This window comes from Culicoides brevitarsis, chromosome 1 (genome assembly GCF_036172545.1).
Source record: "Culicoides brevitarsis isolate CSIRO-B50_1 chromosome 1, AGI_CSIRO_Cbre_v1, whole genome shotgun sequence".
Classification (NCBI taxonomy): Eukaryota; Metazoa; Arthropoda; class Insecta; order Diptera; family Ceratopogonidae; genus Culicoides; species Culicoides brevitarsis.
Genome location: NC_087085.1, coordinates 22,702,363 through 22,724,482, shown reverse-complemented (window position 1 = coordinate 22,724,482; position 22,120 = coordinate 22,702,363). Strand labels below are relative to the sequence as shown.

At 31.1% G+C, this 22,120-nt stretch overlaps 5 protein-coding genes across 6 annotated transcripts; 3 read left to right on the top strand and 2 right to left on the bottom strand.

Moving 5' to 3' along the window:
* The first annotated feature begins 128 nt into the window (after window positions 1-128).
* Window positions 129-3,680, top strand: LOC134835192 (amyloid-beta-like protein). Its single transcript, XM_063850066.1, has 13 exons — window positions 129-317; window positions 559-726; window positions 795-933; window positions 995-1,216; window positions 1,283-1,468; window positions 1,538-1,704; window positions 1,763-1,915; window positions 1,975-2,124; window positions 2,188-2,308; window positions 2,368-2,770; window positions 2,833-2,974; window positions 3,039-3,179; window positions 3,240-3,680. Exons 1-13 carry the CDS (start codon window positions 255-257, stop codon window positions 3,339-3,341), a joined length of 2,157 nt encoding a protein of 718 aa, XP_063706136.1. The 5' UTR covers window positions 129-254; the 3' UTR covers window positions 3,342-3,680.
* On the bottom strand, window positions 3,607-6,417 carry LOC134835203 (polypeptide N-acetylgalactosaminyltransferase 35A-like). Its single transcript, XM_063850076.1, has 12 exons — window positions 6,368-6,417; window positions 6,187-6,260; window positions 5,839-6,127; window positions 5,637-5,778; window positions 5,323-5,583; window positions 5,202-5,269; window positions 4,975-5,148; window positions 4,681-4,824; window positions 4,452-4,618; window positions 4,302-4,390; window positions 3,988-4,239; window positions 3,607-3,929 (listed from the first exon to the last, which is right to left on the bottom strand). Exons 3-12 carry the CDS (start codon window positions 6,011-6,013, stop codon window positions 3,656-3,658), a joined length of 1,746 nt encoding a protein of 581 aa, XP_063706146.1. The 5' UTR covers window positions 6,014-6,127; window positions 6,187-6,260; window positions 6,368-6,417; the 3' UTR covers window positions 3,607-3,655.
* Window positions 6,418-6,511: 94 nt separating this feature from the next.
* Window positions 6,512-13,085, top strand: LOC134827445 (5'-3' exoribonuclease 1). Its single transcript, XM_063840076.1, has 25 exons — window positions 6,512-6,663; window positions 6,750-6,860; window positions 6,920-7,249; window positions 7,307-7,416; window positions 7,478-7,562; window positions 7,616-7,868; window positions 7,940-7,976; window positions 8,035-8,122; window positions 8,185-8,277; window positions 8,334-8,446; window positions 8,519-8,629; window positions 8,689-9,068; window positions 9,135-9,199; window positions 9,261-9,362; window positions 9,419-9,693; window positions 9,763-9,910; window positions 9,966-10,049; window positions 10,111-10,195; window positions 10,252-10,484; window positions 11,282-11,587; window positions 11,672-11,815; window positions 11,874-12,084; window positions 12,144-12,493; window positions 12,551-12,685; window positions 12,746-13,085. The coding sequence occupies exons 1-25, from the start codon at window positions 6,589-6,591 to the stop codon at window positions 12,989-12,991; spliced, it is 4,170 nt and encodes a 1,389-aa protein (XP_063696146.1). The 5' UTR covers window positions 6,512-6,588; the 3' UTR covers window positions 12,992-13,085.
* On the bottom strand, window positions 13,057-14,751 carry LOC134827446 (uncharacterized). 2 transcript variants are annotated; one of them, XM_063840077.1, is made up of 6 exons: window positions 14,638-14,751; window positions 13,809-14,019; window positions 13,620-13,740; window positions 13,526-13,556; window positions 13,416-13,473; window positions 13,057-13,334 (listed from the first exon to the last, which is right to left on the bottom strand). In XM_063840077.1, exons 2-6 carry the CDS (start codon window positions 13,876-13,878, stop codon window positions 13,195-13,197), a joined length of 420 nt encoding a protein of 139 aa, XP_063696147.1. In that variant the 5' UTR covers window positions 13,879-14,019; window positions 14,638-14,751; the 3' UTR covers window positions 13,057-13,194. The 2 variants fall into 2 exon arrangements, with proteins under 2 accessions (XP_063696147.1, XP_063696148.1); XM_063840078.1 differs by having other exon boundaries at window positions 13,809-13,929; window positions 14,638-14,659.
* A 717-nt stretch (window positions 14,752-15,468) lies between these two features.
* LOC134827443 (furin-like protease 2) lies at window positions 15,469-22,073 on the top strand. Its single transcript, XM_063840075.1, has 17 exons — window positions 15,469-15,607; window positions 16,131-16,642; window positions 16,709-16,813; window positions 16,879-17,070; window positions 17,134-17,268; window positions 17,342-17,501; window positions 17,560-17,786; window positions 17,847-17,923; window positions 17,976-19,154; window positions 19,221-19,408; window positions 19,470-19,626; window positions 19,688-19,959; window positions 20,021-20,297; window positions 20,377-20,450; window positions 20,510-20,914; window positions 21,106-21,305; window positions 21,653-22,073. Exons 2-17 carry the CDS (start codon window positions 16,259-16,261, stop codon window positions 21,824-21,826), a joined length of 4,206 nt encoding a protein of 1,401 aa, XP_063696145.1. The 5' UTR covers window positions 15,469-15,607; window positions 16,131-16,258; the 3' UTR covers window positions 21,827-22,073.
* The last annotated feature ends 47 nt before the right edge of the window (window positions 22,074-22,120 follow it).

Here is a 22,120-nt window from a genome sequence, read left to right as displayed (position 1 = left end):
AGTAGACACATTTCTCTACTATCCGATTTTCCTTTTCTACCTGAACAAAGGATACGAGCCTATTATACCTATTATCACGCATGCGCCGTATAATTTTATATTATTGAATTTACTGGATAGATGACTAATAACGTTGGTACGAATTAAAAATATTTTTTCATGGTTAAAAAATAAAAAATACTTGGAAGTGTTTTGAAAAAGTACTTCAAAAAATATTGTAAATTGATTGTAGTAATTTAAGAAACAAATTAAGAATGAAGAAAACGATTTTCGTTCAAGTAATCTGGATATTTTGCGTCTTGTTTGAAAGTTCTAAGGTAATGTATAGTAGCAAACATGTAATTTCAAAGTTGTATTGAAAAAAAATCGATATTGATATTCTACTTTAATCAAATATTTTTTTAAAAAATATTTATTTTATTATTAAAAAGTAAGGTTTTCTATTACAAATATTTAAAGAAAAATAATGAAAACCAATAATTTTGCTTATATTCTGTTTTATAAATAGTAAAAGTTTGCGTTACTGAATTATTTTGTCAATATACTTTTTTCCATTAGGCAATTTCACGCCAATGGGAACCCCAGATTGCTTCATTATGTGAGAATGGGCACTCATATCATCCACAACAATTGTCAGATGATGGAAAATGGATTACTAATTTGAACGCAAAAGCCCCCACAGCTTGTTTGAAAGACAAAATTGACCTTCTGAATTATTGCAAAATGGTAATTATCTAACATATTTTAGTGAAACTTTTATTTAATACACATTCTTCTTATTTAAACTTGTTCAGGTCTATCCCGACAGAGATATTACTAACATTGTAGAGTCCTCACATTATCAAAAGATTGGAAATTGGTGTTCAACTAACGTTTCAAATTTAAATAAGTGTAAGGGAACAACACGATGGGTTAAGCCATTCAGATGTTTAGGTAGCTATAATTATAAAATACTATTAAATCAATTTTAATAAAAATTATAAAAATATTATAGAAGGTCCGTTCCAATCCGATGCTCTGTTAGTTCCCGAGGGATGTTTGTTTGATCATATTCATAATGCATCCCGATGTTGGTCCTTTATGAAGTGGAACCAAACAGGTGGTTTAGCATGCAAGGAGAGGAATATGCAAATCCGAAGTTTCGCCATGTTACTTCCTTGTGGAATTTCACTATTTTCTGGAGTAGAATTTGTTTGCTGTCCAAAGAATTTAAAAAGTACAGTATAACAACGTTTATTTAATTTAACATTTGAGAAAACATAAAATCTTTTAATAATGTTAGTGCCTGCTCGAGTAAAGAAAACTGATTTACCTGTCACTTTTGATGACGAAGAAACTGATCCAAAACTGTACGGTGATGTAATGACCGACTCAGAAAAATCTGACAGCGAAAACGACGAAGACATAGATGGTGAAGATGCAGAAGTTAATGATTATGATGACGATTATGATTCTGATGAAAGAAGTGGTAAGTTTACTTTTGATTTTACTTTTATATGTATGTATCAACATTCTTTTGTTGTTTTTGTAATTTTAGATGAAATCGAAGCCAGCACTCAATCAACTGTTCCCTCCACAAGTCCAACAACGCTAAATTTCATGGTTGATGAAAGCACTACTGAAATGTCTGATTTAGCTAAATCCGGTTTTTCTGATCCTTATTTTACTGAATTTAACCCGAAAATGGAACACCAAAATTTCAAGGTAAACGGTTCTATAGTTATATTTTAATGACTTGTCATATCTCATAATAATTGTTTAGGATGCACAACAGCGTTTAGAGGAAAACCATCGTGAAAAGGTAACAAAAGTAATGAAAGATTGGTCAGACCTTGAAGAAAAGTACCAAGACATGAGGTCTTCAAATCCAAGCGATGCTCAAAACTTTAAGAAAAAAATGACCCAACAATTCCAGGTAACTATCGAATATCACCACTCTTTTCTTAAAGTAGTTATGTTTTTTGTCTCTCAAAGATGTCAGTTCAGACATTAGAAGACGAAGAAAATGCAGCCAAACATCAGCTAACAGCAATGCATCAGCAAAGAGTCTTAGAGAGAATAAATAGAAGAAAAAAGGAAGCTATGAAATGTTTTACACAAGCCTTAACTAAAACTAATCCCGATGTAAGTTGTTTTTATTAGAAAAAGGAGCATTTTCATACATTTTTTTTTATATTTTTTCAAAAGCCACAAATTGTTGAAAAATGTCTACAAAAATTACTGCGCACCTTACATAAAGATCGATCACACGCCCTAGCACATTATAGGCATATATTGTCATCACAAAAGAATGGAATTGAAGCTGCAGGTAATGTACAATTGCAACTATTACGAAGTTTTAATTAACGTTACACGTTTTACTAATAGCGCCCGAAAGAGCATTAACTTTATCTCGATTGGTTGATATCGATAAAGCTGTAAATCAATCAATGGCAATGCTTAAGCGTTTCCCCGCATTATCTCACAAATTGATGCAAATAATGACTGATTACGTTCAGGCACTCCGTTCCAAAGATGAGACTCCCGGTTTAGTACTTGCCCCTAGCAAAGAAGCTGAAGAATCTATTTTAGACAAATACAAGAATGAGGTATTACAAAATTTGGCAGAAAAGGAACGTCAACGATATTCTGACAAGAAAAAGCTCCAACTCCGTAACAAGGAACACAAAAAATTGATGGAAGAAAAGCAAAACAAACAAACAACTACCACAGAAGCGGTTTATCAAACATCAACATCACCTGACAATTTCAAGATGTCTGATGAAACAGAGTACGAAAACTTTAAAGTGATACCTAATCCACAACATTTGTAATAAATATTCATATTTCTAGCTATTTCAGTACTTCAACGGAGTCGTCCAGTGACCTCGCAATTAAAAAACCATTTGAGGATGCTGCAACTGTTCTTACTTATGAAGTTCCGGAACCAAAAGTTCAGCACGTTATGGGGAACAATTTCGGACATGGAGAGAGTGTTAGTTCAAGAGTTTATTTAACATGTATTTATCTGAAATATTTAAAATATATTTTTTTAACAGGAATTCAAAACTTTACCAGGAAAGAGCGAAATGAACATATTTTTGATTACTGGAGTTTCTGCCCTTCTCATTGGTACCATCTTTGTTGTAATAAAATTAAAGTATAATTGTGTACCTCGTGGATTTATTGAAGTTGATCAAGTAAGAATTGTGTGTGTTAATTAATATAAATATGAATATGTATGGTTTTTTGTTTTTTAGCAAAAGGTAATTACAACTTCCCCAGAGGAGAAACATGTAACAATTATGCAAGTGAACGGATATGAGAACCCAACATACAAATATTTTGAAATCAAAGAGTAATTACGTGTGAATAGCCTGTTAGAATTAATGTAATAACATATAAGCATCATTACCGCTTTTAAGATTTTGATATCTACAAGAGCAATTTTATGGCTTCGCTGTGTTCATTAATCAGCTCTAAGTTGATATTTTAGTTTAACACACTAGTTCAAATAATTCTGTCATAAAAATTATTATACAAATAATCCTGTATAGTAAATATTACAATAAAGCTTGTTTGTGGTGGCCGTAAAATTACAATAGATTCACAAAAGTTTAGTTTTTTTATTTAAATAAAATGCTCTTTATTTTTGTTTCGAAACTTAACTTTGCAATCACATGATTGAGACTAACTCCCAAGTGTCCAAATTGTCATTCGAGCAAATCGATAAAGTTACTGGTGCGTCAATCCCAGCGTTTTCTGCTGATAAACAGGTACCTGCAGCAATATTATATATTTTGACATTTTTAGTTCCTTTCAGTTTCCATTGTTGGTCTCCACCACTTTCATGACATTTATTCAATATAGGCAAGTTTCCTCCTTTTGAGGAAGATGTTTCAAGGCATAGCAAACGCCCCAATACTAATTCTGCTTTGTCGGTTTCAAACCTGTTATTAAATTATTTTATTATTGTTTAAAATATTATCAAAATAATTCCGAATTTACCATTGTTGGTTTTTATTTGATAAGCATTCTTGTAATTTTAGCGCGGCACCTTTTTTGATTAAATGTATTCCGTTTTTATTTGAATTTGAAATGCAAAAATTGGTGTTTTTTAATTTAATATAAAATTGATGGACATAATTTCGCTTCCGTAAATTCCAAGGAACGAATATTGGTTTTACATCAGTTGTTTTTGTTTGACCTGGTAATGATAATTCTGGATATACGTTGGACAGATACCATTTGAACGATTTACTAATGAATTATTGAATATGTTAAACTTGCAAAAACTTACACAAAAAATTAAATGTTATTACCATTTGAGCTTTTCTTTGATTTGCAATCTCTCGCGAATGTCTCCATAATCAGGAATTTCATGTAAGTTTGTTGTATTTAAAAAAAAATCCTAGAAAATAAGGAGATAAACTAATTATTACTTATCGTTGAATGAGAAAACATATATTTACTTTGTATTCATCCATCCATACAAAAGCAGCACGAAGACTATTTATTAACATGGTATCTGTTTGGTCGGGTGATCCGTAGGGACGTCTTTTTCTAAAAATATGTCCTATTCTGGAACAAGGAACAATCAAGATCTTTCCCCCACAATTCCAAATACGCCATGAAAATTCTTCTCAAAAATTAAAGTTGAATTAAGTACTAATTAGTTTTTAACAACCATTAGATACGCACCAATGTTTTCACCACCCCAAATTGACATACCTAGATCGTACTCTCCCAATTTGACAAAATATTTATGAGATATTGCAAACAAGCCTCCAGGCATTGCAGGACTAGGAAATGGTTTGGAAAAGTCTTCTTCAGTTTTGAGTGTATCTAAAAAAGTACATATAACTGTTTAGTCAATTGGTAAATTTTGTACAAAATATGGAATTTCTAAATAAAATTCTCCATGATTTTTTTGTACTTTTTTCTTGGTCTGTGAAATTTAACATTAATTTATGAATTAAAAATATTTAGAAAGACCTTTAGGCAAATTATCCCATTTAAAGTGTAATCCCCAATTGAATCCACCTCTGACCATTGGACTGGATGAATAAGTGAAGGTGTCGGGATTAATTAAATCTATGATAGGCACGGTGACTATCGTTGAGTTTTCTAAGATTGGCGCGATTAAAGGTGGTAACCAATTTTCATTTACTAAAAAAAAAATGATAAATCGATGCTTATATAATGTAAAAGAGATGTGCAACCTTCAATATGACTATCCAAAAACACTAAAATATCTCCTGTTGCTTGACGCGATCCATAAACACGACTTCTAAAAGTTTTAAAAAATGAATATGCATTTTTTCAACACAAAAAGTAACATGCCTAATAAGTCCTTCGCGTTGATGATTTCGGAGAATTTTTACTTTTTGATATTTATCGAATTTAGATATTTCTTCTTTTAAATTAGGCTCTACAATATCGCTGTAATCGTCAACCATGATAATTTCTTTAACATGACTATCTGGAGTACGTTTGAGTATCGAGTTTATTGATCTCAAAAGGGTCATGTGATGCTCATTATAAAAACACATGATTATAGATATGGACGGAAATGTAATGCTGCTACTCATTTGTGTTGGACACCTAAAAGTCTATTTTGAATTTTCGGAATAACGTGATTCGATGCATGTACTTACGTTTTGTGTCTACTATCGGGTATGGTTCTCGATAAACCGATCGCATCACTGACCAAAGTATTAAATGCGTATGTTTTGTATCCAAAGTCTCGTTTACGTTTGTCTTCAATAGTTCTAACCATACCTAATTCATATCCGATACCTATGAATTAAAATAAGACAGTAAAATAAGAATAATTTATAGACAATTTAATGAAAATACCTGAATCGTTATGAAGTAACACGAACTTTTGAAGGTGTGCTCGAGCAGCTTTTCGTTGTTCTTGGATTTTTTCTTTTTCGTAGTTTAATTGCAAATAAAGAAAAATGCAAATTATCCATGTTAAGGATGTAACTACTACTCCCAATATGAAAGACTTGTTTTTATCGAGGTACATGTTCTTTGACACGTAATTTCGCAATTATCATTGTAATGCTTAATTGAACGTTGATAATATCGTTGAATCTATATCTATGCTAATCAATTGACTTCTCCAGAGCTATCGATAAAACTAAAATCTCAACTTTTAATTCAAGTTTTCCAAGATATGCACATTTATTTTTTAATTACAAATCAATTTAGGCTCTGTTGTTGTTGTTATTGTTTTTTATTCAATATATAAATAAATATTTATATTGGAAGGTCTGAAAAATAATGATGAAAGACGTTAGAAAACAAAAATTGATGAGCTCATTTTTATAGTTTAAATAAAAAAATTAAATACATAAATATAAAAATGCTTTAAGTTTACTGTTAAATATTTCAACACATTAATATGTAAATAGAAATTGTCTAAGGGTTAAAGCTTTTGACAAACATGACATGGCACGGTTTATGCCCATTCAATATTTTACTTATCTTTGCCTGACATATACCATCTTGACGTTTGGAAACAAAAGCTGTCCTAAATTGTTTTATTAAATATTATTAACTTTATTGTAATATACATAAATAAAAAATTTTAATTACAACATGGGAGTTCCAAAATTTTTCCGCTACATTAGCGAGAGATATCCTTGTTTAAGTGAGCTTGTTCGTGCAAATCAGGCAAGTTTCTCATCCTCTTTATGCATAAAAAAATACAGAAAGTAAAGAAAGCAAAAGAAATATTTACATTTTTATCAAACTTTCAGATTCCTGAGTTCGATAATTTGTATCTGGATATGAATGGAATCATACATGTGTGTTCACATCCAAACGATAATGATGTGCATTTTAGAATTTCAGAAGAAAAAATATTCAAGGTTAAATAATATTATGAGCAAATCCATTGGACTTAAAATTAACCGGCTTTATTATGCAGGATATTTTCCAATACCTGGAAGTTCTCTTTTTAATGATTAAGCCAAGAAAACTTTTTTTTATGGCCATCGATGGAGTAGCGCCTCGTGCCAAAATGAACCAACAAAGAGGAAGGCGATTCCGGTCTGCAAAAGATGCTGAGCTCTTGGAGGAAAAAGCGAAGAAAAAAGGAGAAGTTATTTCAAATGAAGCAAGATTTGATAGCAATTGTATTACTCCTGGAACCGAATTCATGGGGCGATTAAATGAGGCGCTTAAATATTTTATCAAGCATAAAATAAGCACATCTCCAATTTGGCAGAGTTGCACGGTTATTTATAGTGGTCATGAGGTAATTGAAATAAGCTCTGGTCTCAAATTTTCTAGCTTTACTTTCATTTGCTTCTAGACGCCAGGTGAAGGTGAACATAAAATAATGGACTACATACGTTATTTGAAGTCTCAAGATGATTATAACTTAGATACGAGACATTGCTTATATGGCCTGGATGCAGATTTGTATAATTTTGATGTTTGCTTTAAATGATAGTGGTTTGAAAAACAAAAAAATTTTTTTTAGAATTATGCTGGGATTGTGTACACACGAAAAACATTTTTCTCTTCTTAGGGAAGAAGTCAAATTTGGAAAACAAATAAGTCGAGCAGTAAGCTAATACTCTTTCTTTTTTATTATTTTACCATTTTTCATATATTTCAGGCGAGCGTTCATGAAACTAGATTCTTTCTTCTTCATTTAAGTTTGATGAGAGACTATTTAGAGCTCGAATTTGAGCCTGTGCGGTCTAAACTTAAGTTTAATTTTGACATTGAATGCATAATTGATGATTGGATCTTGATGGGATTCTTGGTTGGAAATGACTTTATTCCACATCTCCCAAATATGCATATAAATACCGGTGCTTTGCCATTATTATACAATGTTTACATGGAAGTGTTACCACGATTAGATGGTAATTGAAATTGAAGACGTGCAAACATAAAGACTCCAAAAATACATATAACTTTTATTATTTTTTTACAGGATATTTAAATGACAAAGGAAAACTTCATTTAGAACGGTATATACTTGAATTTCTATGTTTTTTATATATTCCACATTTTTTAAACTTATTTTAGCTTTGAAATTTTCATGGTTGAATTGGGAAAAAATGACAAAAAGTTATTCATGGAACATTATACGGATCTCAAGTATATGAATGCGAAGGTATACATATATATTTATATGTATATATAGACGAATCATTAAAATATTTTTATATAATTTAGATGAATGCTGAGACGTTTGGGTTAGAGGACGGTAATATGGAAAATGCGATGAATGCAGATGTTTCTGAATTAGCTAAAATGACAGAAGAAATGGTAAGTTTCTTGAGTATCAGGTCCATTTTAAACAGAATATTTATTTTTATTGACAGTTGTTTGACTCAGACGACAGTAGTGTAGAATCTGAAGAACTTTTTGATATGGAATTTGAAAAACACAAGGCAGCATACTATATTCAAAAAATGCACTATCCTGAAATGAATGAGTATGAATATATATTTTTTTTTTGTATCTTTTATGTATGTATCTTTAAATTGTGTTTTTTATTTTTTAATAGGAAAGTAAGAGCGGAACAAACCGAGTATTATATCCAAGCATTGCAATGGATACTTTTTTATTATTATCGGGGAGTTCCATCTTGGAGTTGGTTCTATCAATTTCATTACAGGTGATTTTCTTTTACACGTTGATCGGACAAAATAACTTGACGAATTTTGTGATTTTTAGCCCATTCATATCAGACATACATTCTTTCAAGCATTTAGATATAAAGTTCACATTAAATAAGCCATTTTTACCATTTGAACAACTTTTGAGTGTTTTACCTGCTGCAAGTAAAGGTCTTTTACCGAATGCTTATCATGAATTAATGACAGACAAAGAAAGTAAAATCGTACAATACTACCCAAAAGATTTTGAAACCGACCTAAATGGCAAAAAGCAAGAATGGGAAGCTGTAGTATTAATTCCTTTTATTGATGAAAAATTGCTGCTTGAAGAAATGAAAACAAAGGAAAAATTTCTTCATGAAAATGAGGTAAACAGAAATATCCATGGTCCAATGTATGAATATAAGTACAATGCCACTGTACAAGGATCATGTGATGGTAAGTATTTTAATATACCTACATGTAAGAACATACTGTTGAACATTTTAATTATATAACCATTAGGGTTCTTGAATTTTCCGACAATAATTTCGGTATATTGTACAGAAAAAGCTATAAGGAGAGAAGAGGTAACATGCATTTTTAAAAACATGATATTCATGATCCTTTAATCTTTTTTTTTTAATATAGATTGCCATTACCGACGACAAGCTACCTCTGATATATTCAAGAATATCAACAAATGTTTGGTATTATAAAGGTTTTCCAACAATGAAATACATGACTTACACAGTAAGATACTATTATCTCATGATGGCTATTTAAATTTGATATTTCGGCAATTACAGGGAGCCATTTCAAAAAATCGAGTTAAAGTGTTTGACCAACCAAGCCGTAATGATAGTATGATAATTAGTTTGAAAAACTCTTCGACGAAAGATACAGAAACTCTGGCAAAAATGTACATTGGCGAAACGATTTTTGTTGGTTGGCCTCACTTGATTGAAGCAAAGGTAACAAAAGTTAGTGATAGTTGTAATGTCTACACTCGTAATGCAAATGGATCACTTACCAGTGTTAACAACGAAAGGTGGAAAACGGATGTTAGGGCAATTCAAGAGCAGTAAGATCAAAATTAATACTAATCAATACAAAGCAAAATACCTTAACTTTTCTTTCCTATCTATATTAGTCATATAAATAGACTTGGAATCGATGTTGGCGACATTAAAACTATATTGCACGTTGTACCATTTGTAGGAGTAAAATATAACTATGATGGAAATCGGTATGTCTTACAGAAAACTTATAGTGCATATGAAGCCACCTATCCAGCTCAAGTAATTTTTTTATATATTATTATTTCCTTCATATAATAAACGTTTGATGTTCTAGGCCATTGTAGATGACTTAAAAGTAATTGATAAGGAGCATTTGCCTTATTTAGAACTGAATGATGTATATAAGCCTGGTAGTCCTGTAAGTGTATTTAAAATGAACCAAGCAGGTATTTGTTTCATTTGGTTTTATTAATTATTAGGTCTTCATGATAACTCATCCATACTACGGTTGCTTTGGCGAAGTCATTGAGACACAGATTGTTCACAAAATAAAGCGAGTTAAACGTAAGAAAACCACAATTAATCCACAAAAGAAATTATCATTTTTTTTTATTATTTAGTAACACTAACTATAGCTGACGAACCAATGCTTGAGGAGGCTAAAGATGTTCACTATAAAATTCAGAGTGCTTATGTTAATTCATATGTTGCAGCATCTAAAATCGGGATTTCAGAAAATGTCTTACAAAAAATTACGGATACTGTTTTATTTGTCGAAGGTGAAAAAAGAGAAGTCTTACAAGAAGGAACGAATAAAATGAACATTGGACTGCAACTTAAGTCAAGAAAAAATGTAAGAAACTTTTTTTTCAATATTTAGCCCGTTCCAAATATGTATAGTTATTATCTTTTTATAACTTGATCCATATAAAAAGCCGAAAATCATATATAGAACAAAATAATGATATCAATAAAATAGGGCCAAAACAAGATACTCAAATGTTTCACGTTTCATAGACCTTCTGAACATTAGGTAGGATGTATATCGAGTATTGAGTATCTTTTAATGTAAAAACGTTCACTTTTCTCTATAATTGTCAATAAGCTTACATGTTTTTGAACATACATTTTGAAAATTAGGAGGGATGAATATTTTTCTTTACAAAACTGATCATTTTTCACTAAAAATTAAAAAATGTATGAAAATATCGAATTTTCAAATGGTTTTAACAGAAATTTTGATCATTTTCAAAAGAATTTAGGTCAAAAATGTACTAAAATTTGAATTTTTTCTTACATTTTAGATACTCGATATCCCACCTATGATTTTCAGAAAAAATTAGGTGGGAGGAAACCTGAAACATTTAGTTTTATTGTTTTGGCCTAGGTATACAACATATATTTTAAAATTTCAACGTTGAAAAGTTTTTTTTATGAAATTTATACTTACACAAATATATTCTGCCATGGTTTTTTTAATGATTCGTTCAAAAATTTTGGTAATTTTTTTCAAATTAAATTGTTGTCTTAAACTCATCAATCAATTTCAATTTTCAATACATATTTATATTACTTAATAAAAAAAATAGATTGAAACACGACAAAATAATTAATTTAATATATCCATTTGTTTTTTTTTTCTATATATAGAATGAGGTTGTGGTGGGATATGTAAAAAAGCATCACAAGCAGCTTCTTTTTTCAGAAAAAGCAATAGATTTGGTCACAAAATATTTTCAAAAAATTCCCAAATTATTTCAATTGCTTGAAACTGGACGATCTTTGGTGTTTGAAAGTGAGCTTTTTAAAAGTAGCATGAGTGAAAATAGTGTTCAACAACTTATTGAATGGATTAAACAGCAAGATCATCAGAAGTGTGAAAAACGCAGTAGTGGCATTGACACAGTTGAAAAGGATGCTCTTCCAATGATATTAGATGCTGTAAAGAGAATTAAAGTGCGTAAATCGTGAACTATTTTAAAATTTTACCACTTTAATTTACCTTATACATGTAAATTTTTCATTTTTGAAATTTTACAGAATAGACCTATGAAACGACTGACTCTGCAAGTAAAACCAACAAACTTGTACGCAGCTGCTTTAAATCAAGCAGATAAGCCCGTTGACGATAGCGTAAGGTTTCGGTTATTTGATCGTGTTGCTGTCGTGAGCACAAATGAAATCGTAAGTCTTTGAATTTGCATATGAAATATATTTTTCAAAATGTTTCCGTTTCTCATAGGCACCTGTAGGTAGCAAAGGAACTATAGTTGGAGTACACTGCCTGCTTGATGTGAATCCGGTAAAACAAGAAAACATCAATAAAGTGGACTTGTATTACGATGTTCTTTTTGATAAGCCTTTTGCTGGTGGTTCAACGAATGACGTAATTTTGGAACCAAAACTTGCTAGAATCTATAAAAATCATCTGATAAGTTTGAATTACGGAAGAGGTAAGATAGTTTATTCAATTCTAGTGAAAAACAAAAACAAATTTAACATTTTATTTTAGACATGGAAATGAAAAAAAATAACGAAAGAAGTAACTATGAACTTATGGATAACGCTTGGAACAATAAATTGTCATCAAAAAATCAAAATTGTGTTGAAAAGGGAAAAGAGGAAAAAATCTCACTTGACAACATTAAAACTTTGAATACAAATATTAAAGACGTTGAAAATAAAAACATTTTAAAAGAGAAAGAGGAAACAAATTCTATATTAGAACAACTGTTTGCTAGCAGTAAAAGAAACGAGAGAAATATGTCTTCTGTGAATATGCACAGCAATACTAAACCTGAAGAAGATAAAAGTGTAGTATTGAAACAACTTTTAGGTATAATACGTGATCCAGCAAAAGAGGTAAAAATAGTTTTGTTGTCGAAATAACGAAAATATATACATGTCAAATTTTCATAGGATAAAAAAGAAGAACCAAAATTACCTTTACCCCCACCAACATGGAACCATCCAAAACCCAAACAAACTGACGAAAAAATGATGTTGGCTAAAATTTTGACATGTGATGATCTAGAGACTAGTCTTTCAAAAAAGGTAAGATAATTGATAAACGGTTACATCATTTAGATTTCAAAATGTATATCAATTTCATAGGAACACTTGCCTCCATCATTAGAAAAACCATCTTTTATACCGCTTCAAGCCATTACCGGAAGAAAAAATCCATCCTTTAAAGTAAGTCATCGCCCGGTTGAAAAGCGAAATAATGAGCAAAAAACAGGTACTAATACAGAGCAAAAGCCTAACGAAACTAGCGTAAAGAATCCACCAGAGCATATAAGACAACCCAGGATGCAACGTCAGTCTCGTATAGCTGCCAAATTCCAAAACAAAAATTAATAAAAAAAATACACAAAGACTATATAAAAATAACCCGTTATTAATTAGATCAAATAAAATTTCAATTTCATAAAAGGTCTCTTTATTTAAATTTTTAAAATTGTATCCAAGAAATGGCACTAAAACTGGTAATTTATTATTATATAATAAACATTGTTGTGTAAGTATCCTCTGATTAAAAATATGAAAGACACGCTTTTACGCTAGCATTCAATTTTTAAAACCAACACTACTAAACTAACTAACATAATATTTGGAATTCGAAAAGCTGTTCCTTTTGAGATACCGGCAAGTATTTCAGCTCGTTTTTTTATTCGCAGTTCATACAATGGATTCTCGCCAGCTACAAATAAACGTATTGTTTTGAAATATTACCTTTTATTTTAAAAAAGTATGTAAATAATATAACTCAAAAGATTCTTACGTTTATCTAGGCACGTCCATTCACAACATTTATCGCCAAGTCGAAAATCTTTGCAGAACTTTAAAAACCTTTGTTACAAAACGAAAAAAAAAATATGTTATTAAACTTACGAATGGAGGATCACAGTATATTGCTTTGCACCTGAGGAAAGATAAAATTATTAATGTTGATCAAAATAATTTATGTACGTTAAACAAAAATTACCACATTGGCTCACTGTTCCAACAAGTGCAAAGGGAGCATGGCGATGGTCCAGGAATGTATAACAGTCCGTGAACAACCGTATGACCTTGGTAATCAATGCATTCGTCTTCAGAACTTGCAACTACATTCAAAAATGGATCAGCCTAATTTTCGAATACTTGAGATTAAAAAAAAATCGATTCTATTTACCTTTATCTGTTGCCAGTAGAAGAAGTATGATAGTCAAATATGACAAACAAGTTTTAATTGAGTAAGACATCTTCAGATGATTGGTTTAGATCATTCAATCGTCATAGTTTGTAAAATTTTACTTGAATATTTGATTGTTTTCACTGATTTATTTTAATATTGCTCCATAATAAAAATCTTGTGCATTTTGATTTAAGTTTAAGGTTTTATTCTTGAAACAAGAAAAAAAACTATGTAATTTAATTATATTGATTTTTAAAATAACTTGAAAATTCTCTAAAAATTTTCTAATGTAAATACATATATAAAATTTGGCAAGAAATGTGCTATGTTAGGAAATTTAACGAAAATCAAATGCGTTGTCGTGTGTTGTTCCTTAATGTGTCTTATTTATTTTTAGATAAATAACTTTTGTCGTTTAATTTGTCAAACGATAAATACACGTTGTTTTAAACAAAACATTGAAAAAAAAATATATTTATTTTTTGAGATTATATAGGCATCAATAATTTTGATCGTAAGTTTTACTTTAAATAATAAATCAAAATTAAAATATAATTGTAAGTTGATTTTAGAAATATACTTTATCATATTTTGGACGGTGTTCACATATTAGTAATTTATGACTTAATTTTTTTAAAAAACATTATTTAATAATATTATGCTAAATTATTTATATGTTCATTAAAATCGATTTTATGCAGTACTTGAACGCCGCAATGCATGTTTTTGTTATTATGTATGCATCGTATGTGAGTTAAGAAAATGCAGAATACTATAAATTCAATATTTTACAAGTTTTACTATAGAATATTGACACTTTTTATACCTCTTGATGATTTTAGTGTCTTTTTGTACAATAACTTAATTACTACTTCTTGTATTTACAATTATACATCAAAAACTACACTAAAAATAAATTAACAGCATTAACGCTATGAACGATCAAAGGAAAATAACACACTTTTGATTAACATTATAGGTGACCACTCATTTTCACGATGAGTTTTGTGAAAGAATAGTTTATTTAAATTAAAGAGTCGTTAAATTTGTACTTTTTTCGTTATGACAAAAAAAAACCAAATTTCATACTAGAACCAAATTTCAGATACATTGCAAATGTATAAAATAAATTTTAAATTAAAATAAATTAAATATAACTTAAATATATTTTTTTAAATATAGTTTTTGAATTATTAATTTTCGGAATTGTTTTTCATATTTTTTTCATAGGGTTTTTCCATACGATATGAGATGTAGGTACCACGGTACCACGAAAATGCCCCAATTATATCCAAACATTGGAGCTTTCTGTCCTTTTAATGGCTAAAATTTTTTTGATGATTTGCGGGTCAGGTGGGGATTTTGATCAAAGATTACGATAAAGTAAATTCCAGTGAAAAAAAATTTTTTAAAAGAAATTCTTAAATAAAGTTGTAGATAAAATAAAATTTTTCTACTCTTTTTCAAAAGTTCGTTTTTCAAATAAATCTAAACAGCTTAATTTTTAAGAAATTCTAAATAATAGGTACACAAAAAAATAATGAATTGACGTATGAAATACGTTTCAGAGATTTTTTTTTCTCAGTAATAAAAGGAAAGGTTATTTTTCATTGGCTCAGCCGTATCATGATAATTCGCATGAGGGATACTGTCATAGTAAAAAAATACATCAATTGTTTAAAAAAATATATTAGAAAGGTTTTTTAATAATCGTCCGAAATATGTCTATTCAACACAAATAATCTAAAAAGCGGTGTAGATATAAAGACATAAATAATTGTCATGTCCATCATTAAGTGAGTTTAATATGATGTATTCGATAAGTGAATTGATTTTTTTCTGAAAATTGAGCAATCATGTTTGCTAAAACCAATACTAAATATTTTTGCAAGTTTTATTTAAATGCTGAAACAACTCTTAAATTGGCATTATATTAAAAAAATAGACGGACTGGCACAAAATGTACAAAAAAAAAATCGGAATTTTGGCCACAGTAAATTACGAAATTTTCATTTCCTTACTTTTACATATACATTGAAAACTTTTTAATAGTGTCATATATATATGTTTATTCATAAAGAGTATAAATTATCTTTATATAATGAAATAATGAATGAGTTTTTTTTTACTACACGTAGTAAGGTACAAAGACAATACCAAGGTCTCTGTTAATATATTTGAGAAACAAAAATTTTTTTTAAACCTTCAACAAATCTAATCCTCGAGCGTTTTAAGTAGTGTCTCCTATTTGTCAGAAAAAATAAATTAAAAAAAAATCATCATAACGAAACCATTTTTAATACTATTTTTGTTTTCTAGGTGGAACTTACAAAAATAAAATCAAATCAGAAGAGAATCTTAAAGAACATCGGTCATGTATAAATGTGCTGTAAAAATATTGTGAATAATAGTTTTTTAGCTCTCTGGCTAAGTTTACTTTTATTATCATGTGCTCTCAACTATTTTTGACATCTGACTTTTATAAAAGTTTAAATTATAAAAATAGCGCTAAAATCATAAAAAATACAAAACTACACTTTAACTATTATAAGCATGAAAATACAGTTAAGACGAAGAGAAAATGCATCCAGAAATCTCGGATTTCTTTATCAGTAAAATCATTTTTGTTGGCATTACTAGGAGTACTGAATTTTGCGAATGCGACATATGATTATGTAAATAAAACTACGTACGAAGATATTGTAAATTACAACCCTAGACTTAAAGACACTGCACCAATTTATCAAAATGAGTTTGCTGTGTACATTCCTAAAGGCCAAACTACTGCTGATGCCATTGCGAACAAATATGGGTTCGAAAACATGGGACAGGTAACAAAATGATTGCGAAAACTGTTTACACGATTATCATCACTACTTAATGTATTACATATTTAGATCGGTAGTTTAAGCAATTACTACTTATTTCACCATAAAAGGATAAGTAAACGATCGATTTCCATGAGTGATGAACATCATACTTTGCTTAATTCGGAACCAGAGGTATGTTCTTTTTCATCTGATTATTCTTTGTGGCTCTTGATTAAAATAATATATTTCTCTTATAGGTGAGATGGTTTCAACAGCAACACTCAAAAGTTAGAGTTAAACGTGACTACACAGCTGACCCTAAATTTCCATTTATTTTGACTGATCATGAAAACCCATCTAACATTCCTATAACAAGTAATTTACACACCCGAGAAACGGCTGCACACAATATTTTTCCAGATCCTCTTTTTAAAGAGCAGTGGTATTTGGTAGGGGATAACATTTTAGCATTATTTTTCTAAATATATTTATTTTATTGTTTTTTTTTTAAGAATGGAGGAGCTAAAGATGGATTAGATATGAATGTGGGGCCTGCTTACCAAAAAGGATATACAGGAAAAGGAGTCGTTGTGTCCATTCTAGACGACGGAATTCAACGAAATCATCCCGATTTATATCAAAACTACGTACGTCTTTTTTATTTATAAACGTGTATTCAATTTGAACACTATCACTGTTTCCTCTTACTATCCACATTAGGATCCCGATGCGTCATTTGACATAAACGGAAATGATTCGGACCCTATGCCGCGAGATAATGGCGATAACAAGCATGGAACCCGATGTGCTGGAGAAGTGGCTGCAGTGGCATTTAATAGTTATTGCGGTGTAGGAGTTGCTTATAATGCAAGCATCGGAGGTTTGTCAATCTGAAATTGGGTACTTAAGTGTAACTGAACTAAAAAAAAAACTTGCAGGAGTTCGAATGCTAGACGGGACAGTGAATGATGCTGTTGAAGCAAAAGCATTAGGCTTGAATCCTGATCACATTGACATTTACAGTGCATCGTGGGGACCTGAAGATGATGGGTCAACAGTCGATGGTCCTGGACCGCTTGCCAGAAGAGCATTCATTTTCGGGGTTACCAGCGGAAGACAGGGCAAAGGTTCAATTTTTATTTGGGCGTCTGGAAATGGTGGAAGAGTAAGATATAACTATTATGTAAAACAGATCCATTTATAAGTTTATATATGAACATTTTAGTACACTGATTCGTGCAATTGTGATGGATATACAAACTCCATCTTTACGTTATCCATTTCAAGTGCTACACAAGGAGGGTGAGTAAATTAAATTTTTTTATAAAATTTAATTAATAAAATGTGTTTGCAGATACAAACCATGGTATCTAGAAGAATGCTCATCTACACTCGCTACAACATATAGCTCTGGAACTCCTGGACACGATAAAAGCGTCGCAACTGTTGATATGGACGGCTTACTCAGACCAGATAGGATTTGTACTGTTGAACATACTGGAACATCGGCCTCCGCTCCTCTGGCAGCCGGAATATCCGCTTTGGCGTTGGAAGCGAATCCGAACTTGACATGGAGAGACATGCAGTATTTAGTTGTTTTATCGTCGAGATCAGAACCACTTGAACGTGAAGGCGGCTGGATATTGAACGGAGTGAAACGCAAAGTGAGCCACAAATTCGGTTATGGCTTAATGGATGCGGGTGCAATGGTAGATTTGGCTGAGAAATGGGGAACAGTTCCTGCCCAACATATATGCAAATCTAGAGAAATAAATGAGGACCGCCCCATAGAAGGATCGGTAGGCTATACACTACAAGTGCACATGGATGTCAATGGGTGCTCCGGTACCGTCAATGAGGTCCGGTATTTGGAACATGTGCAGTGTAAAATTACTCTAAGATTCTTCCCGAGAGGCAATCTAAGGATCTTACTTACATCGCCAATGGGTACAACGAGTACTCTTTTGTTCGAAAGGCCCAGAGATGTTGTCAAGTCCAATTTTGATGACTGGCCTTTCTTGAGTGTACATTTCTGGGGTGAGAAAGCAGAAGGCAGATGGACGTTACAAATAATAAATGGTGGTAGACGTCGTGTAAATCAACCAGGGATACTGACAAAATGGCAACTTATATTTTATGGGACACAATCAAATCCGATTCGGTTGAAGTATGACACGAATCGATATTCTGGTTTTCCCGGTGCCACAAATGGAAATAATTTTGTACCACCTTCCACACAAACAGACGTTAATCAGTCTCCAGCAGGTGGAAATGCCTATTATGGCCAAGAACCTTTCAATGGCTTTCTGAATTATAACAACTACCAGAATTATTACGTTGGGGCATCCAGTAATGTGGATAACGTAGTCGCAGAGGGACCTAACGTTCCAAATCTACAGCGTGACAATGTGATAGCTGAACAAAATAACCGACTAACAATTTCGCACGACTGTGACCCAGAATGTGATAATCAAGGTTGCTACGGTCATGGTCCTACACAGTGTGTCGCATGTAAACATTATCGCTTAGACAAGTAAATATTCTTTATTTTTATTTCAAATTGAATTGATAAAGCGAATGTTCTATTTGCAATTTTTAGTACTTGTGTAAGTCGTTGTCCTCCACGAAGTTTTCCCAATCAGGGAGCTGTTTGTTGGCCATGTCATGAATCATGTGAAACCTGTGCAGGAGCTGGACAGGATAGCTGTTTAACTTGTGCACCAGCACATTTATATGTGGTTGACCTTGCAGTTTGTCTTCAAATCTGTCCTGATGGTTATTTTGAAAGTAAGATTAAAAAAAAAAATATCTGAAGCGGCCTAATATAAATTTTTCTCTTTTTGCATAGATTTTGACAACAAAACTTGTGTTCCGTGTGAATCAAATTGTGCATCTTGTCAAGATAAACCAGATTACTGTATGAGTTGCGAGCATCATTTAGTCATGTTTAATCACAGATGCTATTCTTCATGTCCACAAGGAACTTATGAAACCGAAGATTATGGGTATTCTATTTAAATAATACAACTGATTGGTCATTTCTTATAATATTTTTTTTTACTGCAGATGTGCTGAGTGTCATTCTTCTTGTGCCACATGTAATGGATCATCTGAGAGTCAATGCATATTGTGTAAAAACAACTTATTCGCCTTGAACGGAAAATGTCTTAGCAAATGCCCAGACGGATTTTATGGCGACAAAAAAAGAAAAGAATGTATGCCGTGTTCCCTTGGTTGTGACATTTGCGACTCTGCTGGATGTATCAATTGCTCTCAAAATTGGACGAAAGCAAAAAAGGGTAAATGTGTCCTACGTTCCAGCAACAACTGTGATGAATGTGAGTTTTCTTTTGCTAAAAGGTTTTTGATTTTGAGAGATTGATTTTTTCCTCTGTTTAGCTGAATATTACGATAATGGTCAATGTCATTCATGTCATTCAACATGCGAGACATGCACTGGGCCTACAGAAAATGATTGTCTCACATGCTCATCCGATCTCTTGTTACAACATAATAAATGTATCAATGTTTGTGATGAAGGATACTTTGTAGAGGCCGGAATTTGTGCAAAATGTTTACACACATGCACTCAATGTGTTTCTAGAACCAACTGTACAGCTTGTGTAAAAGGATTGCAATTACAAAGCGGTGAATGCAGAGGAACTTGTGCTGACGGGTAAGTCACATTTTATATATAAATCTTTTTCATTTATGACACTAAATCATAATACTTTATGGTTCTTTGTGTTTTTCAGATATTACAGTGATAGAGGCCAATGTTCCCGGTGCTATTTAAGTTGTCAAACATGCAGTGGTCCGCGAAGAGATCGTAAGTATAAAAAAAATGAAGTGAAACAAAAAAAATATATATCAACATTATTATTACAGAATGTGTACAATGCCCTTCAAACTGGCAAATTGCTAGGGGCGAATGTCACCCCGAGTGCCCTGAAGGATTCTATAAATCTAGATTTGGCTGTCAAAAATGCCACCATTATTGTAAAGCATGCGATGGAGCTGGCCCACTGTCATGTACATCTTGTCCTCCACATTTCATGCTTGACGGTGGTCTTTGCATGGAATGTTTAGGTCAACAATTCTATGATGCATCAACGAAATCTTGCAAACAGTGCCACGAGTCTTGCCGATCTTGTAGTGGCCCTGGTCAATATTCTTGCTTAACGTGTGCTTACCCGCTACACTTTGATAGATTAAATAATCAGTGTGTGCCTTGTTGTCCAACGGATACACTACCAGAAGATCAAAGTTGTTGCCATTGTGACAAAGATACAGGCAAGAATTAATTTCTCTTTTTTCTAAATCTAATTATACATAATTATTTATTGTTGTTCTATTCACTAGACAAAACTTGATTTATAAATTTAAAAAATTTGTAATTTTTATTTTGTTTTACTATCCTACATATGAGAAATATGTCAATCAGTAATAATAATAAAATTACTTAATTATTTGATTATTTTCAGGGGGATGTATAAATTCTTCACCAGCTGGAAAACGACGCATTCCTAATGGTGCTGAACAAATGTTTGACACTGACTCGAAAAATAAAAAAGGATATTATTTTATTTCTGACAACGATGCTCATTTTACGACGGGCCTAATCCTAGGAGCAGGGTCAATCCTACTTAGTATAGCACTAATATTTTTAGTGTTTACAGTCAAGGTAAGACAATTCCCCTTCTCATATTAAAAGCGATGGACTCTTTTCTTCTGAGTTTTCTGTACTATTTTTATCTCTAAATCACAGTGCGGTTGCTGTTTTTTTTTTATTTTATCTTAAATAACTTAGATCAGATCAGTTTTATTCCATGTAAATTATTTAAAACTAAATTTTGATTTTCAAAAAACACGATTAAATTTAATTTTTGAATGAAATCTGTGTTTTTCGAAAAAAAAAAATCAAAGAGCAAAATAGATTTTAAAAAAATGAAATTGTTTTTATAAAGTATGACTTGATGCGACAAAACATTTAAAATTGCCCGTATTTTAATCGATCGATCTTTGTTTTAGGGACGTAACCAACTAAAACATTTTGGTATAAAGTACAATAAACTTGATATGCGAAAAAACTCCAAGAAAACAGAATCTGCAGTTCCAGTAGAGTTAAATCAATTAATAGAAAATTATGACGACAACAAAAGCGTAAGTGACGATGATGAAGTAACTTATTATGTTAAAACTTGAATTATTATTAAAAACTTGACATTATTGTTGATTCATTGTACTTTATTATTATTTTAATATATATATATATATATATATATGAAATATGACTGTGAGATAAATCAAGTTATACAAATTATCAAATATGATTAAATGAATCTCGTCTCCTGCAATACTTTTTTTTTTGTTTTAAGTTGTTTTCTACCTATATATGTATATGTATATGAAATGAACAAAATTTTATAATATTTTAAAATTAACGTGGTTTAAAAGTTCTTATACAATTTTATTATTAAAATAAAAATATAAAAATTA